Source organism: Protobothrops mucrosquamatus, unplaced genomic scaffold (genome assembly GCF_001527695.2).
Source record: "Protobothrops mucrosquamatus isolate PMUCROS unplaced genomic scaffold, P.Mucros_1.0 scaffold249, whole genome shotgun sequence".
NCBI classification, from domain to species: Eukaryota; Metazoa; Chordata; class Lepidosauria; order Squamata; family Viperidae; genus Protobothrops; species Protobothrops mucrosquamatus.
This window is the reverse complement of record NW_015386597.1, coordinates 473,653-490,835: the sequence shown is the minus strand read 5'-3', so window position 1 is coordinate 490,835 and position 17,183 is coordinate 473,653. Positions and strand designations below refer to the sequence as shown.

At 37.6% G+C, this 17,183-nt stretch overlaps 1 protein-coding gene across 1 annotated transcript in view; it reads left to right on the top strand.

Moving 5' to 3' along the window:
* MICU2 (mitochondrial calcium uptake 2) overlaps nucleotides 1-9,971 on the top strand; it is a 31,447-nt gene extending 21,476 nt beyond the window's left edge. The window contains exons 8-11 of the mRNA XM_015814411.1: nucleotides 6,222-6,393; nucleotides 6,598-6,706; nucleotides 8,500-8,657; nucleotides 9,716-9,971. Of these exons, the coding sequence (XP_015669897.1) occupies nucleotides 6,222-6,393; nucleotides 6,598-6,706; nucleotides 8,500-8,657; nucleotides 9,716-9,820 (544 nt within the window). The 3' untranslated portion in view covers nucleotides 9,821-9,971. The remainder of the gene's footprint in view (nucleotides 1-6,221; nucleotides 6,394-6,597; nucleotides 6,707-8,499; nucleotides 8,658-9,715) is intronic.
* Nucleotides 9,972-17,183: the final 7,212 nt, after the last annotated feature.

The window sequence follows — 17,183 nt, the reverse complement described above, 5'->3', positions numbered from 1 at the left end:
TTAAGATAGGAAAAAGGAGAAATTCTGATTTAGCCATGGCTAATGCCACAAAAACTTGCCCTTCCATGTATTTAGGATATGCTCCAGTTCTGCAAGAAAATAAGTTTTTGATATGCTTAAATTCTAAATGTGTTCATTTTCTTTGTTCCTTTTTCTCTTTCAGTGGGGTCTTTAATTGTGTTAAAGTACAGAGTACACTAGTAAAAGGTTGTTTGCATTTAATGTGTGAAATGGAATGTCTCAGGTAATTAGATAAAATCCTGCATTGATCTAATGAGGCATAACACTGATAATTCTGTGTACCTACTACATTCAACAAATGTAGGTTAAAGACCTCTGCCTACCACACAGATAGAAGCTTGTAATCAAAATTGGACTCCCACATTTTGCTCTTAGAGCTGTTAGGATAAGAATAGGGTTTTATATAGGTAATTTTTCAACAGAGGCATTTCTTGTTCATGCACTTGGTATGTGTCTCCTTATCACTGACCACATATATCCACAATCCATCTGCATTGTGACATGACAGTATAGTTTGTTTTAATGCACAGAAAGGTGAATGAAAGGATCAGTGTCTATTTTTCTTTAAAGCTCTGTGGAGATATCACTTTTCACATTATTTTATTTGTAAGTAACTCAAGCACATCATTTCTGGGGTTCTGTCGTTCAGGAAAAAATGTGATTTCTATCTCATAGTTTTTCAAATTTCTACCTCACATGGGAGGCTATTGTTGGCTTTTTGATCAAAGTGCCATGCTGTTTTTACAACAGATGACTGATGAGCTGTACAGACATAGATCATTGTCAAAGGCAGAGGGGAAAATGATGGTAAATGCTTTTATCATTTTCCAAGTTCATGTTAAAAAGGCTTTCCATTGATCAGCAGAGTAGCCAGAGAAAGCAGGAGTGATTACATTTGATTAGGCTGCTTTAAAACCTGTCACAGAAGCTTAGATATTGTTAACTATGTAATTTACATTCCTTAAAATGATGTTGATGGGGGGGGGAGAGATTCATTCATAAGGCTTAATGGTGCTTATGTATGCTTAAGAGATTTTGTTTTTTCAAAATACTGACATGAAATGTAGGCTTTATTATTTAGTCTTTCACTTTTCCTGTTGATTTGTTGTTCTTTGCAACACATAATTTAAAGTTAGCATGCCGAAGTGACTTTAAATCATGCTACACAGCAAGTCTTCTGTATAGCAGATCATTACATGGGTTGTGACTTCTACTTCATGGTGTACCTGATTAGTTTTATTTATTCTCTACCATTAAGAAGGCAATTTGCCTCGTATGCATGTTATGTATTTCATGCTGGCAATAAAGCTTTTAAACTAGCATTGGTTTTTTTTTCAAGCATTGCAAAATTGGAAAGGAAATTGAGAAGGCTAGGAAACAGGAAACAGGAAAGTTTCATGTGGGTTCAAATTCAGCATGGTAATTAATAAATGGTAAATCAGGATACAGATCCAAAACCAGCTTCATAAGTAGAAAAAAGGAATGGCAGAATTTTGTGTAGTCCAGGGATAATAAAAAAAATACTTCATGCACAGGTTGTGATGCGCATGTGGCTTGGTTGGGCTTGTTGAAATTGGCAGAACAATGCTATAAATAGTTTTGGTTCTTTAAGAGACTGAACAGTTACTGTTTATTTCTTGATGCATTGCCCCAAGAAATTTTCAAACCAAAATTGTAGGAAATTTAGCTTTCTCCTTTTTTATATATTACATTTTTGCTTTAACATTATATTTTGTTGTTGTGACTTGCAGAGCTGTGATGCAATGTCCATATTTCTGTAGAATCTATTGTTTTAACAATGGCTTTTATACACCCTTTATCAGTGGTGGGATTCAAATATGTGAACAACCGGTTCTCTGTGAGGATGCCGCTTCTGGAAGTTCATTCTGGGCCTGGGCAACAAAAAAATAGCTACCAGTTCTGCCAAAGTGGTGCGAACTGGATGAATCCCACCACTGCCCTTTATACAGGGATAGGACATGACAGAATATATTCTGTTAGTTGTGTTCCTTCCCAGTCATGCTCCTTTTCACTTCCCTGAACATAGTGGAGTTCTGAGTATTCAAAATGTATACACATGCAAATAATGTCAAAGAGAATCCTTAAAGAGTCCTCTTATCCATCTGCATTGGACCAGGCAAGTGATGACACATACTTTGTGATTCAAACTCTGCTCTTATCTAGTGTGCGATGTCATGCAGGAAATACAAAAGGATGGAACTTACATCATGACATTGCTCTTTTATTTCTTTAAACATCTCATAAAACGGACACTGGATAACATACAGAGGATTAAAACCAACAAACTATAATGCATCCATAGAAACCAATATAATAATCCATACAGATCATCCTGGTCTTTAATGCCTTACAAAAGACCAGGGGAATCAGGACTCATATTGGGGAGAGGGGGCACTGTTCCATAAGTAAGCACCACAATAGATGATATTTAAGGAATCTACAGCATGCCAAACCTCCCAGTTCTTGCTTTAAAACCAGAAATTACCAAGGCAGATAGCTCCCCACTATCATGACCCCCATGCCATAAATGTTTTATAAGTAATAATCAGTGACTTGAATGGTACCCTTAGTCAATACAGCTTGTGAAGCAGAGATGTCACAAGGCCGTTTCATGAAATGCCCAATGCAGTCCACACTGCTGCATTTTGAACCAGCTGCAGCTTCCAAATGCTATTCAAGAATAGCCCTATGTAGACTTTGTTATGATAATCCACTCAGTAAGTAACTAAAGCATGAATTACCATAAGTTGGGTCCCCTGGTTCAGGTGTAATTGGTGCATAAGGTGAACCTGTACAAAACCCTGATTATAGGTGTCTCCTGCTTTTTGAATGTGTCCAGAAGAATCCTCGCGTTATGCACCTACCGTGGGGCATGCTACCCCATTTAGAGATAAAGATGGAAGGTCACTGAAGTCAGAAAACTTGCAATCACTTAATCTTACCAGGGTTGAGCTGAAGCCTTAAATATGATGCACATTTCACCATTTTGGCACCATTGTGGTTAAAAATAGATGCCCATGCCTCTGCAATGTTCACCCTCCTTTATCCTCTTGTCTTTGTTTTGCTTTCAAATCAAAAACTCCACAGGGTGCCTAAGTTAGTTTCTGTCCCCAAATTGCTAATGAAACCTGATTGAAATGAATCTAGAAAATCGGTTTTCTCAGGAGACTAGTGGATAAAGGAAGCAAAAGATGCAGTCAGTCTTATTTTATTCTCCATTTGAAGACAGCCAAGGGTATATAGAAACTGTCCACCTAGAACGACCTAATCAAACTGCTCCTACAGTTGGCTTACCTTGCAAGAAGCAACAGGAATGTTTTGTTCTCTCCAGGGAGCATCTGGAATTTGTCAGATGTTCATTTGGTGGTTTTTTTAAAAAAAAAAAAGGGGGGGGGAGAGAATGGCTACTAGCAACTGTAGTATGTGTCTAAAATGCCATGAGAAAAATAAAAGGAACTGAGATGGCTGAGCTCTATAAAAAAACAAGTGCAAAGAACAGTGTTACAGATGAAGAAAAAGGTAGATATCAAGTAGAAATTGGTTGGGTGGCAGCACAAAATATTTTGGAAAGGCCTATAATTTGAGATGTAAGAAGAGCTGATTATAGCTTAAGTAGTAGTGCTTAATATTGTAGAGTTCTTGGTGCTTTTTGAGCTTAGTCATTTGAAGATGTTGCCCAACATCATGACAGCAGCAAGAGAACACCAAGAACTCCAGAGGAGAATCCTGAGCTGCATACACAGTGTTTAAAAGTTTGTGGATTCTTTTATTTACAATATTTCTGCATAAATTTGAGCTAAATTGTGATATGTTCTCCATGCATATCTAGATATCTAAATAAAGACAATCTAATTAAAAAAAAACCAAGCAAATATTAAGTAAATATTATTTAAAGCAAGTAAACCAAGTAAATATTATTTTTAAAAAGGTCAAGTTCATGTGTAACTTGTGAACATAACATGCAAATGCAGTCTACTGGGGGAACAATTCTATCAAAAGATCTTCAATCAAACAGTTGTACAGACATTTATATGATTCCAATTTGTGAATGACCCCATTTCCTGGCTATATTGACATCTATTATGATATTTTCTCTTAGCTGCCATATATATTTAATTTCGTTCTGCATCCTGTCCTGTTCTTTTTTATTTGAGTCATTCGTTTAAGATGGTGGCTATAGAAATTGAATAAATAAACAAACAAATTCCCACCCTGCAAGTATTCTATGTACTTCATAAATTGATTAAAAAAATGGGACAAAACAGATTTAGGCCTTAACAAATAAAAAACTGGAAGAAATCAAAATTGATATTCATGCCCATCTCTCTCTTTATAAATACAGATACGATTTTTCTGAGGAGTCCTTGGTGCTCTCTGAGCTTGCTTGTTTTCTTGCAGACATTTCATTATCCTAACTAGGTAGCATCAGTGCTAGTAAGGAGTGCTGTTTGCTGTCAGTTCATATTCTGGTGTCTTGCCTGTCTGGGTGGTGGGGGTGGTCTTAGCAATTCTTTGGTTGAGCTGTTCTTGATTAGGGTATTGCTTATTTGATTGTTAGTCTGAAGTTGACCTTGGAGTTAATCTATGCTGATCTGAGTGCTGATTACTGGTGGAGGGGTGCTAGAGCAGGGGTCTTCAAACTTGGCCCTTTTATGACTTGTAGACTTCAACTCCCAGAATTCGCTGGCTGAGGAATTCTGGGAGTTGAAGTCCACAAGTCATAAAAGGGCCAAGTTTGAAAACCCCTGTGCTAGAGTCTTTTTCTCTTTGGGGCTGGTTGATTGTCTCTTTTGCATAGTCTATAGATGTTATTAATGTCTATGTGTCTATTGATGGCTGATTTATCAGAGTGCCAGGCTTCTAGAAATTCCCTGGCATTTTTGGATTTGGCCTGGTGTAGGATTGTCACATTTTTCCCAATTGAAACTATTTTGATTTTTCTGTCATGGCCATTCTATAACCAAGTTTTGATTTATATGTCATTGATGCTCATGATACATTTGTTAACAAAATTTTGTGTAAAAGTAACATTAGCTTGTTTGAACAAGAGTATTTTATAGCAGATAATTTCTCATTTCTATTACTTTTATTTCTTAGAAGTTTTATTAGTCTCTTTTTAAATAGATTTTGATTAAAGTATATGTGTACATTATCTGCTTTCATGTTTAAGTCTGCTTTCTCATTCAGGCAAATTTAAAGAAATAGCAGATATCAACATTTTTTCAGCCTAGTTACTCATGAACATAGATGAATTTAGAGGGCACTCTAGTGGTAGACTTGCTCAAGCACAAGATTTCACAATGTTTTTATTATTCATGGGATTTATTAATTTCTCCCAGCTAAGTGGATTTAAGATTGCAATCTTTAAAAAGCTAATAATGTCTTTCACTCAACTTGTGTTAGTCAACAGCTTATAGAACTCTGCCCTTTTGGCATAATTTCTGTTATTCTGCAACATGGAACTAATGAAAGTTATTGCTGTTAGGAGATGGAAGCTAACAGTCTGTATGTTATATTCTCCTGCAACAATGACTCCAAGAGGATACTCCTAATGTACACAGTGCCATCAGTTGATATGAGTAAAGTACTATTTGGCTAAAAATGCAAGTATGAAAATAATTATCTTGACCAAAGGATAAGTCTGCTGGAACAGGCCAAGGCCATCTTAATCTGACATTTAGTTTTGGGGAGCCAAACGCTTCTGGGGTGCTTTCAAGCAGGAAGTGCAGATTTTGCCTTCTCATATTGTTTCTCTCCTGAACTGACACATTGCTCCCATCCCAGACGTAACACTGATTCCCAAGCGTTTGATCAACCTGCCCTCCATGAATTTATCTAATTTTCCTTTAAAGCCATCCACATAAGTAATCAACACCATGTCTTATGGTAATTAACTCTACAACTCTATTTTATGAAAAATACTTTTTGTCAGTTCCTAATTTCTTTTTGTTCAGCTTTATTGGATGATCCCAGATCATACTGTTTTGAGAGAGTGAAAAAAAGTCTCCTTTCTCCTTGGTTTATATGATTTTATATTTAATACTTTAGTCATGTCTGCTTCAGTCACCTTTTACCATAGTAAAGAACTCCAGACATTTTAGCTTTTTCTCATAGAGAAGGCTCTCAAACCCTTTTCTGCACTTAATTAAGCTGTGTTATTATTGGTTTATTTATTTTAGATTTATGCTGGATTTACAAGCAGAAGTACAAGAAATGGAATTCAATCAGTTTTCCAAAGGTCTAACCTTCATGAGAAAGGAAGATTTTGTAGAGTGGTTGCTGTATTTCACTGACGAAGAAAATAATGACATTTATTGGCAAAATGTGAAAACGAGAATCCAAGCAGGAGAGGTTGGTATAACTCACCTCATCTTGAATTAACCATCTATAATATAACTGAAGAGCTTTCTAAACTACAGCAATATAATGCAATACAATATAATCAAGTTATTTTGTTTGTTTATACATAATTATATAGTAATTTGACAAATCCTTTATGAATACCCTTGGAGTTTGCTGTCTTGACTAAACATCTCACCCGTTTTGGTATTTCAGAGTATCAGTATGGATGAATTTAAGACTTTCTGCCAATTTACAAATCGTTTAGAAGATTTTTCAATTGCCCTGAAAATGTTTACTGTAGCCAGCCGTCCTGTTAAACGGGGTAAGAAGTGCATCATTTCATCATTCTTCATGAAATCAAAATGAAAAGATAATGTCCATGGATTCTGAAAATGTCCCCATTATGTCAATTTTGCTTTATAAAGTTATTTTGAACTTAATGCATTATATGTTAGTCCCTCACTATGTGTTATGACAGCTACGAGATGACAAATCACCATATCTTAGCACACAGAAAAGGAATTTGTGGAAATTGTTTCTAAATGGAAAAACAAATGCTACCTGATTTTTAACTGGAATCTCAGTAGTGGCAACATCACCTTGGCTTTGTCTAGGGTCAGAAGCTAAAAACATCAGGTCTGGTGAGGTCCTGGAAAGAAGAAAACAATGCCAAGACTTTTCTACATGGCTGCCAAGAAAAATATATGGATGTGTCTATGAAGTCACCAAGAGTCTTGGAGGGTTTTTAAAAAAATATTGGAAGATGCCCCCTTTCATTTTTTTAAGATGAACTGTGGTAAAATATATTAAAAAGTTTCTTTAACAAATACAGTACCGTGTGCTTTGCTGCCATGCTAGAATAATAGTAGAACTGAGGTATGAAGATCAGTTTCAGTCCAAATAATCCATTCAATTTAGACAGTCAGTCCAGTTGAGCAATTTGAGTTGGTTCAGAAAATTTAGTCAATGGATGTTTTCTCAATTAATTGGGGAAAAAATAGCTCTTGAGCATGAACAAAGCTCTTCCAAGCTGTTGATCCGATTTGGAAAACAGAATAAATAACATTACCTTTAAAACAAAACTTGCAATCAAAGCTTTCCAAAAACTCTATTTAGAATCTTCATTTTGACCCCTCCTAAAAAAGGAACTAAAAAAGAACATTTAAGAGCCCTTACAAAGATCCACACTTTTTTACTGTATAAAGCAAATATTTACACAGTGTGCCTAGTTGTATATGGGGTTTCTCTACCAAAAACTAAGTATATTTCTTCTTTTGTTTTTAAAATCTCTTTAAAAAAGAAGTGACAAACTGGAATGCATATATGAAGTATAGTATGTGAAATAGCATTTATAAACCTTACTACAAAGCTGAACCTTTAACAAGTAAACATGGGATCAATTTGCTGCTGCCACTTATGTAAATAAGAAATTATAAGACAATAGAATCCAAAAATGAACAACATCTTTGGCTTGCTTTATAATGCTCTCTTTTCCCTCATCATCTGTTGTTGATCCGTTGCTAGTACAGAACTGTTATATCCTTTTAAAAATGCTTAAAACCCCCATTTGATATGGATTGATTTTTTTAAAATTACATTGCATTTTGGTTAAATGTTATCTCCCCCCCCAACTTCTATATATTTTCATAAAGCATGGTTGTAATGAGTGACTTTCTATTGCAGTTAGTGTAGGGCCATACAAGACAAAGGCAAGGAAAAGCAAACTCAAGAAAATTTTAATTATAGATTGAGTTCATAAATCTTTTAGAGTACATATACTCAAGAAAAAAACTATTCCTTCAGAAATATAAAAGGAGTTACGATATTCCAAGTAAAATGTTATAATTTATTTTTATTTATTTATTTTTTTAATGGGCAAATTTCTGTGTTCGAAAAGCAGATTCAGATAAAAAACTAGCTGGTTCCACTTCTGTAAAAGTAGAAATAATATTTCTTCAGTAAATACAGTGCTACACAGCTGTTTAAGCATGGCCATGGGCACAGGTTTTCTGATCACTTAGGTGAGTGTAAAGTTCTCAGCTTCCTTTATTCTTTAGATTTATAAATCTAGTTATTATTTTTAATAGAAACATGAAATATCTTTGCTTGTGTTAGCGGAGTTCAAGAGAGCTGTGAAAGTGGCTACAGGACAGGAGCTCTCAGATAATGTTTTGGACACCATCTTCAAGATCTTTGATTTAGATGGAGATAATTGCCTCAGCCATGCAGAGTTCCTTGGAGTTCTCAAAAACAGGATGCATCGTGGATTAAGGGTAATAGTTCTCTCAAATGTTCAGTAGAAATGTCTAATTGTCTCACTGTTTTAATAAAGTAAGGAAACAACACAGAAAGCTTATATGATCTAATAGAATTTTTTAATTTATCAACTTTATAAATATGCATTTATAAAACAAAAATTTATCGTATTAAAACAAGCAGTTTATAATAGGGGTTAGCTGGTATACAAATTGTTTAATGCAGCTGAATCTATCATCTCTCTTTGAACAACCTAGTCTGGACATCCATACAATATGCTGTGTTGAGGTTCTGCCACAATCTCTTGTGCTACTGCTATGTGTGTGGACGGACGGATGAATAGATAGACAGACAAACAGAGATATATATAGAACATAGAATAATAGAGTTGGAAGAGACCTTGGAGGTTTTCTAGCCCAACTTCCTGCTCAAACAGGAGTTCCTATACCATTTCAGACAAATGGTTATCCAGTTTCTTTTTGAAGGCCTCCAGATTATGTAGATATGTAAATATTTCCTTGGGATCACTGGCAGCCACCTCCAAGTCAAAAGATACTTCATTCATGCTACTAATCCCAAAGCTTCTAGTGGTGATAATGAATATAAAAATAAAAGAAACTAGATAACTGTGTACTCAAAGCATTTTTAAATGATGGCTTATGCCAAATACATGCCCTACAAAAAGAAATAAAGGGATGGGGAAGGAAGACAAAAATAAACAAATTCAAGTTTTAGCTCTTACTACAAAATAATTAAATGGCTAAATGGAATAACCAAGTAACAGATAGTGCCAGTTTGCCCAACAAAGGTGAATTTGCTGCTCAGCAGCTTCCAATGAGAAAAAAATACTTGTGATTGTGACAGGTTCATTTATAGATGATTAACCAGGACACAGTAATGTGTCCTGCGATCAGGCAAATATGTTTGGACCAGTAGGAATGGTAGACAGATCGCTTTAATCATTTTATGATAAAACAGGGTAGACAGATGGATCTGACTAGCTGACTTTACTGGATGTAGCAAACCTTAAAAAGTATAACATATATAGATTGGTAACTGCTACTTATTTAAACAGGTGCCTCAGCAACAAGGAGTCCAAGGTTACTGGAAATGTGTGAAACGAGAAACCATTAAAGGAGCAAAAGAAGTTTGGAAGCAAACCGGGAAGAGTCCTTTTTAAATGTATTCGTAAGATCATTTGTGACTCAGCTTTCTGATTTTGCTTTGTTTGTCATGTATTTGTTTACAGATTGGCTATACTGGGTGCAATCATTTAATACAATGAAATATCTGACACTTCTATTATTTGACTTTGATAGGGTTGGGCATGAAAAAGAAAATGTATTTTGTATTTTGGAATCATTCAGGGGTGCTACAGTTTGGTAGAACTAAAACCCCCAAAGCACTTTTGGTTGTTCTGCATTTTAACTGAAACAAAATTGGGAGGAGCCTTCTGAGCTTGCCCCTCTTTCCCTCTTCTGCCACATGGCCCACCTGTTGCTCTTCCCAACACTTCCTATTCCCTGCCCTTAACTGCTGATGTCCTTGACTTCAGTAACGACATAGCCACCAGTGCAAACCACTACCAAAACTACCTTCCTTTCCTTACTTCGCCTTTGCCACCACCATTTCCATCATGCCTGGCTTCAAATGCAGCTTATGCAATTGATCCATCCACCCTCCTAACTCTCCCTTTCCCTGCCTTCTTTCCCTGCCACCTCTTTGGCCTTCTCCTGCCCTCCCTCTGTCTCTCCCCAGAGCATTTGTCTCGTAAAGATGCTAGTTTTGATCCTGAGGCAGACTACCTGAAACTAGTTCTTCCATGCATAGAACAATTTGCATATCCCTCTAGCACTAGAATTCGCGTTAAGGTTATTTTAGATTGTACTCATTTTTTTCACAAATGGATGCTGTTTTCCAGCTGACCTGGAATTTAGTACAGATAGTCATCGACTTATGACCAAAATTGAGCCCAAAGTTTCCACGGCTAAGCAAGACAGTTGTTAAGTGAATTGTGCCCATTTTACAACTTTCTTTTTGCCACAGTTGTTAAATGAATCACTGCAGTTAAGTGAATCATGTGATTCTTAAATGAATCTGGTTTCCCCATTGACTTTGTTTGTCGGAAGCCAGCTGGGAAGATTACAAATGGTGATCACATGCCAGTTGCCAAGTGCCCAAATTTTGAGCATGGGGATGCTAAAAGGGGTCATAAGTGTAAAAACAGGTTGTAAGTCAATTTTTTCAGTGTCGTTGTAACTCTGAATACTTACTAAACAAATAGTTGTAAGTCAGGAAATATCTTTTAAGGGCACGTTTTATAGCACACATGGGAAGATCCCCATTTTTAAGAATTAAAGGGAAGAAAAGTATGAAAAATACAACAATAGAATGCAATGCAATGGAATTTTAAAAGTTTTTGAGCTTTAAATATCCAATATAAATTCTAGGTAAGCAATTAGTCAGCAAAAGGTATTCCTGGAGCACAGTACCTTATAGGCATTTGATAACATTTTTTGCATTTGAAGACATGTTTTTATTACGTTCTTCATATATTTTGTACTTTGTTCTGTTTGCACAGGAGTTTGCATCTTTCACTGTAAGCTGGAAATACCAAAATGTTTACATAAGCTGGAAGTTTGTAAATTGCACAAGTGTACAAAGATTAGAGGCTAAACACAATGAAGTCATTAAAGAAAATGAATGTTAGCATATATAGGTATTATATATTGATTTACTTACTGTCAAGTTCCATCAGATTCATTGTTTAAATTCCTGACAGCTCTCTGTAATAATTGCTTGACTTGAGATATGAATGCATATTAATAGCATATTGTACTTCTAGTGTAGTGTATTGGTTAAAGGCTGGACTAGGAGCAAGGAAGCCCTCATTCAGTTTTAAAGTTTACTGGGCAACTTTGGGCCAATCACTTTTACCCAAGCCAGCCATTTTCATAGAGTTGCAGTGTTGTTAAAATGACGGAAGATTCATCACTTTGACCTCTCAGAGCAAAGAGAGGAACATACATGTTGAAGTGACTGTTTTTCATTCCAGTAATTTTCCTGAGGCTGGTCATGAAAAATTCATTTTTAAAAGCATGCATCTACATTAGTTATGTTTTCTGCCTGACCGCCACAGAATAAAGTTTAGTTTTCAAACATGGCTGTCTTTAGAGATTAATCTGTTTTAAATGAGCAAGGAGTGAGTTATTGCTGTATCTTTTTGCTACTACAGTCCAGATATTGTAGTTTTAATTATTTTACCTAAACATTCTCCATGCAATAGATTGCATATTAGATTCTCCCCACAAATACTATACTATACTAATACTATCCTGTGATTACTATGATTAAAAACATAACAAGAAATTGTACCAAAGTGCATGGCTAAATGCCGATGGAGATTCTCAATCATCCAGTCCATAATTTGGGACAACCATGACCTGGATGAATGAGAATCTCCATAGACATACTAGATATTGTTCACCGGAAATACTTAGATCTCTAGATAATTGGTTCTGTAACATCAAATCATTCTTCTATATTTGGATCTTAGGAACTCCACTGGGGTCATTCAAACAATGGTCTTTATTCAAACAGTTAAATATTTTGGTTATGGGAACCTTGAAGAGTAAACAGTTCACAAATTTGAATGCATTCAAGTTAAATCCTAAGATAATTGTTCCTGGCGGTGAATGTCTTAAATCATTCTAAAGGAATTGGAAAATATTAAAGTGGACTGGCAGCTGAAATGGATGCAAAAAACATTCTTGGACTCTACTGTGTTTCCCCGAAAGTAAGACCTGGTCTTACTTTCTTTTGGGCTCTGAAGTAAGCACTAGGATTTACTTTCGGGGAGGGCTTACTTTTTACTGGTACCGGTAGGCCACGAGCATGCGAGGGTGGGGCAGGGCTTGTGTAGGGGGTAGAGAAGCAACATGGCGGTGAGAGCATTTGTGGGGGGAGGGGAAAGGTTAATCAATTCCAACTTCTTGCAAAAAAAAATTGCGTGAAGTTAGAATTGATTGACCTGTTTTCCCCACCCACACACACAAACTTACTAAACTTACTTTGTTTCCCTGCACGCGGTGGCGGCGGATCATGAAGGAGAAACGGCATGGGGCTGGGAGTCAGGTAAGGAAAGACATGGGTGCTGACGGCAGGACACCCGCCTGCTTTACCACCCTCTCTCCCCGAGCCTTCGGCGCTCCACCTGCCACCTCAGCACCCTTCCCGCCACTATCCAGCATGGCCACCCTGGGGCTGCAGGGACTGGCCTGGCACAGGAAGGGCACACACGCCACCCACCCTGGTACCGTACCTGGTCCGCCACCACGCTCTCACCGTCCTGTTGCTTCACCACCCTCCCTCCCCAAGCTTCCAGCGCTCCACCTGCCACCTCGGCACCCTTCCCGCTGCTGCCCAGCACAGGCGCCCCAGGGATGCACTCGGAGCCTCCAGGAGCTGTAGGGATCCGTGCATGCCCTTTTCGCGCCACTGTTTTTGGTGGCACTTTGGGGGGGTCTATTCCCATTTGCGGTATGGCTGCTGTCCAATCACCGTGCCATTTCTCAGGAGGGCAGCATCAGCTGCCAGTGCAGCGGCGGGGAAGACAGAAGGCTATCCCACCCACCAGATCAGCCTGGCAGGGGTGGGGTGGGAAACCGAGCAGTGTGAAAAGTAGCACTCGGAGCCTCCAGGAACTGCAGGGATCTGGGTATGCCCTTTGCAGTCCTCCTGCAATGTGCAGCCTCTCCCTGTAAACAATCCGGCTCACCCAGGGTCAGGTTGGCCATTGCGAGAGGCTCGTCCCGCATGTGCGGCGGAGCTGGAGGACGGGGACAGGCCACACCTCCTGCGATGGCCAACCTGACCCTGGGTGAGTCGGATTGCTTCAGCTGCGAGAAGCCTGGGCTAAGGTTTTCTGAAGTTGATGGGAACTGCAGCCTGCCACAGCTGAACAATTTAGCCGAGCCACAAAATTGAACTCGCAGTGGTAGCACCAGCAGCAGGTTAGGGGGGAGAGGCACGCAATCCAGCCTACCAAAAATCCTACGGTGGGACAGAGTGGGTGGGGTAAGTAGGGCTTACTTTTTGGGATAGGGCTTATATTAGCCTGAAACACACACCCCCCAAATAAGCTAGGTCTTATTTTATGACTAGGTCGTATTTTCGGGAAAACACGGTATATATTAAGATGCATCAAAATTCACAATAATGATAGTCTATGATCCCAAAATTGCTGAATTGTGGGACTTATTCTTAAGTAAACACATGGGATTATCTTGAAAGTATATTGACAGCAATTATAGTATCATAATACTTAAATAGATTTTGCTGATTCTGTAATATATTCATTCCTATGAAGCCAATGAACTGAACTGAAACTGAAGGAAAAATAACTGTACAATTACTGTGTGCTACTTTGGATAAATAATCCTTTGCATATTTGCTAACTGGTGCTCTGATCCCATTTTGTTCTGCAGCAAGGAATATTAATGTTAGAATACAACAATATTTGTAATTAAGATAACATTTAATTGTATTCGTTTTGCATTTTCCAGGGGTTAGTACAATTTGACTGTTGCTTTGGCTACTTCAAAATATTGGTGTTGATTCTTATCCTGATTTTTTTTTACTTCTTTTTTTTAAAAAAAATCTTTATACCTGATTGTGATTTATTTAGCTGATCATAAAAAAATATTGGAGAACGGTTATTTGTTAAATATTGTTGCTACTCATTGTCACAGAGAAAAAGCAGATCTAAAATCTAGTGTTTAACATTTAGATAAATAAAGTATAGACCATTTCTGTGTCTTCCTATAATGTAATAGCACTAGCTAAATGTAACATTGGGGAGAAATGATTGTAATGATGGTGATGAAAAATTGGCCATATCGGAAAATGTTGTACTATCTGTAAGTAATCAAATTAGTAAAGCAGGAGCAGCAATCTGAAGCCCAAAAGAACCATTACATTAGACCCAAGTGCCTCCAAAATCATCAAGAGAATGATCATATTTAGGATTTATAGGATTGGGGCATAGGCCTATATATAGAGATTTTATTGACTTTTTTGTATTACAGTGGACAAACCTGCTTCATTCTTGACTGCAAAAAAGATATTTGAATAAGTCCATTTGTGAATAGGAATTAAGTGTCTGTAAAACCAAGAGTTACAGCCATGCTATAAATATTTTTGGTAATGCCTGATACTACCTGGATGTTAATAGAGAGGAACAAAATAGATGTTTTTATTTTGGAAGGCTACAAACTTAAATGGTTTTCTGGATTTGAAATAACTTTAGGATTCAGAACATTTCCAGGCTGATAATGCTGAAAACATTTGGATACCTCTAGAGAGAACTACGATTACTTGAAATGTATCTCCACCTTGTTACTTTTCAGGAAGCCCTGATTCTGTCAGCAGGCCTGGGAACTCCAGTCTGATAGACAACCAATCAAGTGCCTAGTGTGATTATACCTGTTGCAGCCACGGAATGGTGGTCCTGGAGTTTTAAGATGTGAATTTTTAAATCTCCGGGAGTCACCATTGTGAGTTGTACTGCCATATAAATTTATTAAATGATTAGATGTAACTAATCTTGTTACATTACTATTCATGGTTCTGTCTTGCATAATTATCATTCTGGGATATCTTCAATAGAAAATTATATATAGCTTTGAATGCAGAAATCACAATGATAAGAATGAAGAATGCAATTGTTGGCCTAAAAATGTGATACACATAATAAAAAAAATAATTTCCCCATATTTCTCCATGTACACACACACATTATCGATAGCAGATATGTCAAACTCGCGATTCACATAACGTCGCGCAATGTATCGGGACGGTTTTGCCATTGCCGGCAATGGGGTGGGCGTGGCTTCCGCGTGACGGAGTTTGACACCCCTGATCTACAGCATCGCTTCTTCCTTTATTTGCTAAGTTCAAATGTAATATCTTACAGTAGAGCCATTTCTGCAAGACTGTGGTAAGTGATCAATCCCACCAGTAGCATTACTACTGTTCCAGCATAGTCTAAACTTGAAATTCCAAACAATGTTTATTAGTTTATATTAATATTTCTACAATAGCAATGTAAAATAGAATCAGAATCTGAATAGAGCTGGAAGGGACCTTGGAAGTATTCTAGTCCAGCCCCCTGCTCAAGCAGGCGACCCTATACCATTTCAGACAAGTGGCTGTCCAGTCTCTTCTTAAAAACCTCCAGTAATGAAGCACTCACAACGTCTGAAGGCAAGCTGTTCCACTGATTAATTGTTCTCACTGTTAGGAAGTTTCTCCTTAATTCCAGGCTGCTTCTCTCCTTGATTAGTTTCCATCCATTGTTTCTTGTCCTGCCCTCTGGTGCTTTGGAAAATAAATTAACTCCTCCTCTTTGTGGCAGCCTCTCAAATATGGGAATATTGCTATCATGTCCCTCCTAGTCTAGCTTTTCTCTAGACTAGCCAAACCCAAATCCTGCAACCGTTCTTCATATGTTTTAGTTTAGAAATACACACTTATAGGTTTATGGTTTGAATAAGCAAGTGTTCCAACTTCAGGTTTCCAGATTAATAGTAGCTATGCTTATTGTTCCTAATGTTAATTTCTCAATGTAAATACTAAGACATTATTACAGGTACTCTTTGACTTACGACTTAGCGATCATTCAAATTTACTGGGGGGCTATATATGACCCAGATTCTAAGTTCCGACCATCACCCCTCCACACAGTCATGTGACTGAACTTCAGGTGCTTGGCAACCAGGCCATATTTACAGCCATTTACAGCATCCCGCAGTCACACAACTGCATTTTATGGCACTTTCGGGTTTTGGCAAAACCACACTCGTAGCCCAGCATTGATTTGCTTAATTACCATGATGTTTGCTTAACAGCCTCTGCAAAAGAAGTTGTAAAATTTTAAAAATTTACAACCAACACGATTTACAACCATGGTGGGCAGGCTCCATTATGGTCATAAGTCAAGAACTATCTGTACTACAAAAGGACTAGATTTAGTTATCTAGTAAACTTTTTATTCATGGCATTATCCTTGGCAGATATACAAACAATGGAACATGGAGAAGACAGAACATGGAATATTTGGAACATGAATCCAAGCCAATCTGTAGAATTCTATTTGACTGCTATCCAGGCCTCCTTTTGAAACCTAGTAGAACATTCTCTCCTAGATCAATTCTAATGGGAAGCATTGATGTTGTATTTGAGACTAGCTGCAGCATCTATAGCAGGGGTGTCAAACTCGCAACGTCACGTGACGTGTCGCAACATATCGCGACTTTTTTGCCATTGCCAGCAATGGGGTGGGCGCAGTTTCGCTATGATGCATCCAGCCCATGGGCCAGCAGTTTGACACCCCTGATCTAAAGTATCTGCAACACCTAAGTAGAAGAGTTGGTGAGGCTGGTCATCCAACATGTGTTTTCAGTTACAATCCTCATGATTTTCAGTCAGTGTGACTCATGCTAGGATTTGTACTTCAACCTATCTGAATCTGGCATCAAACTAGG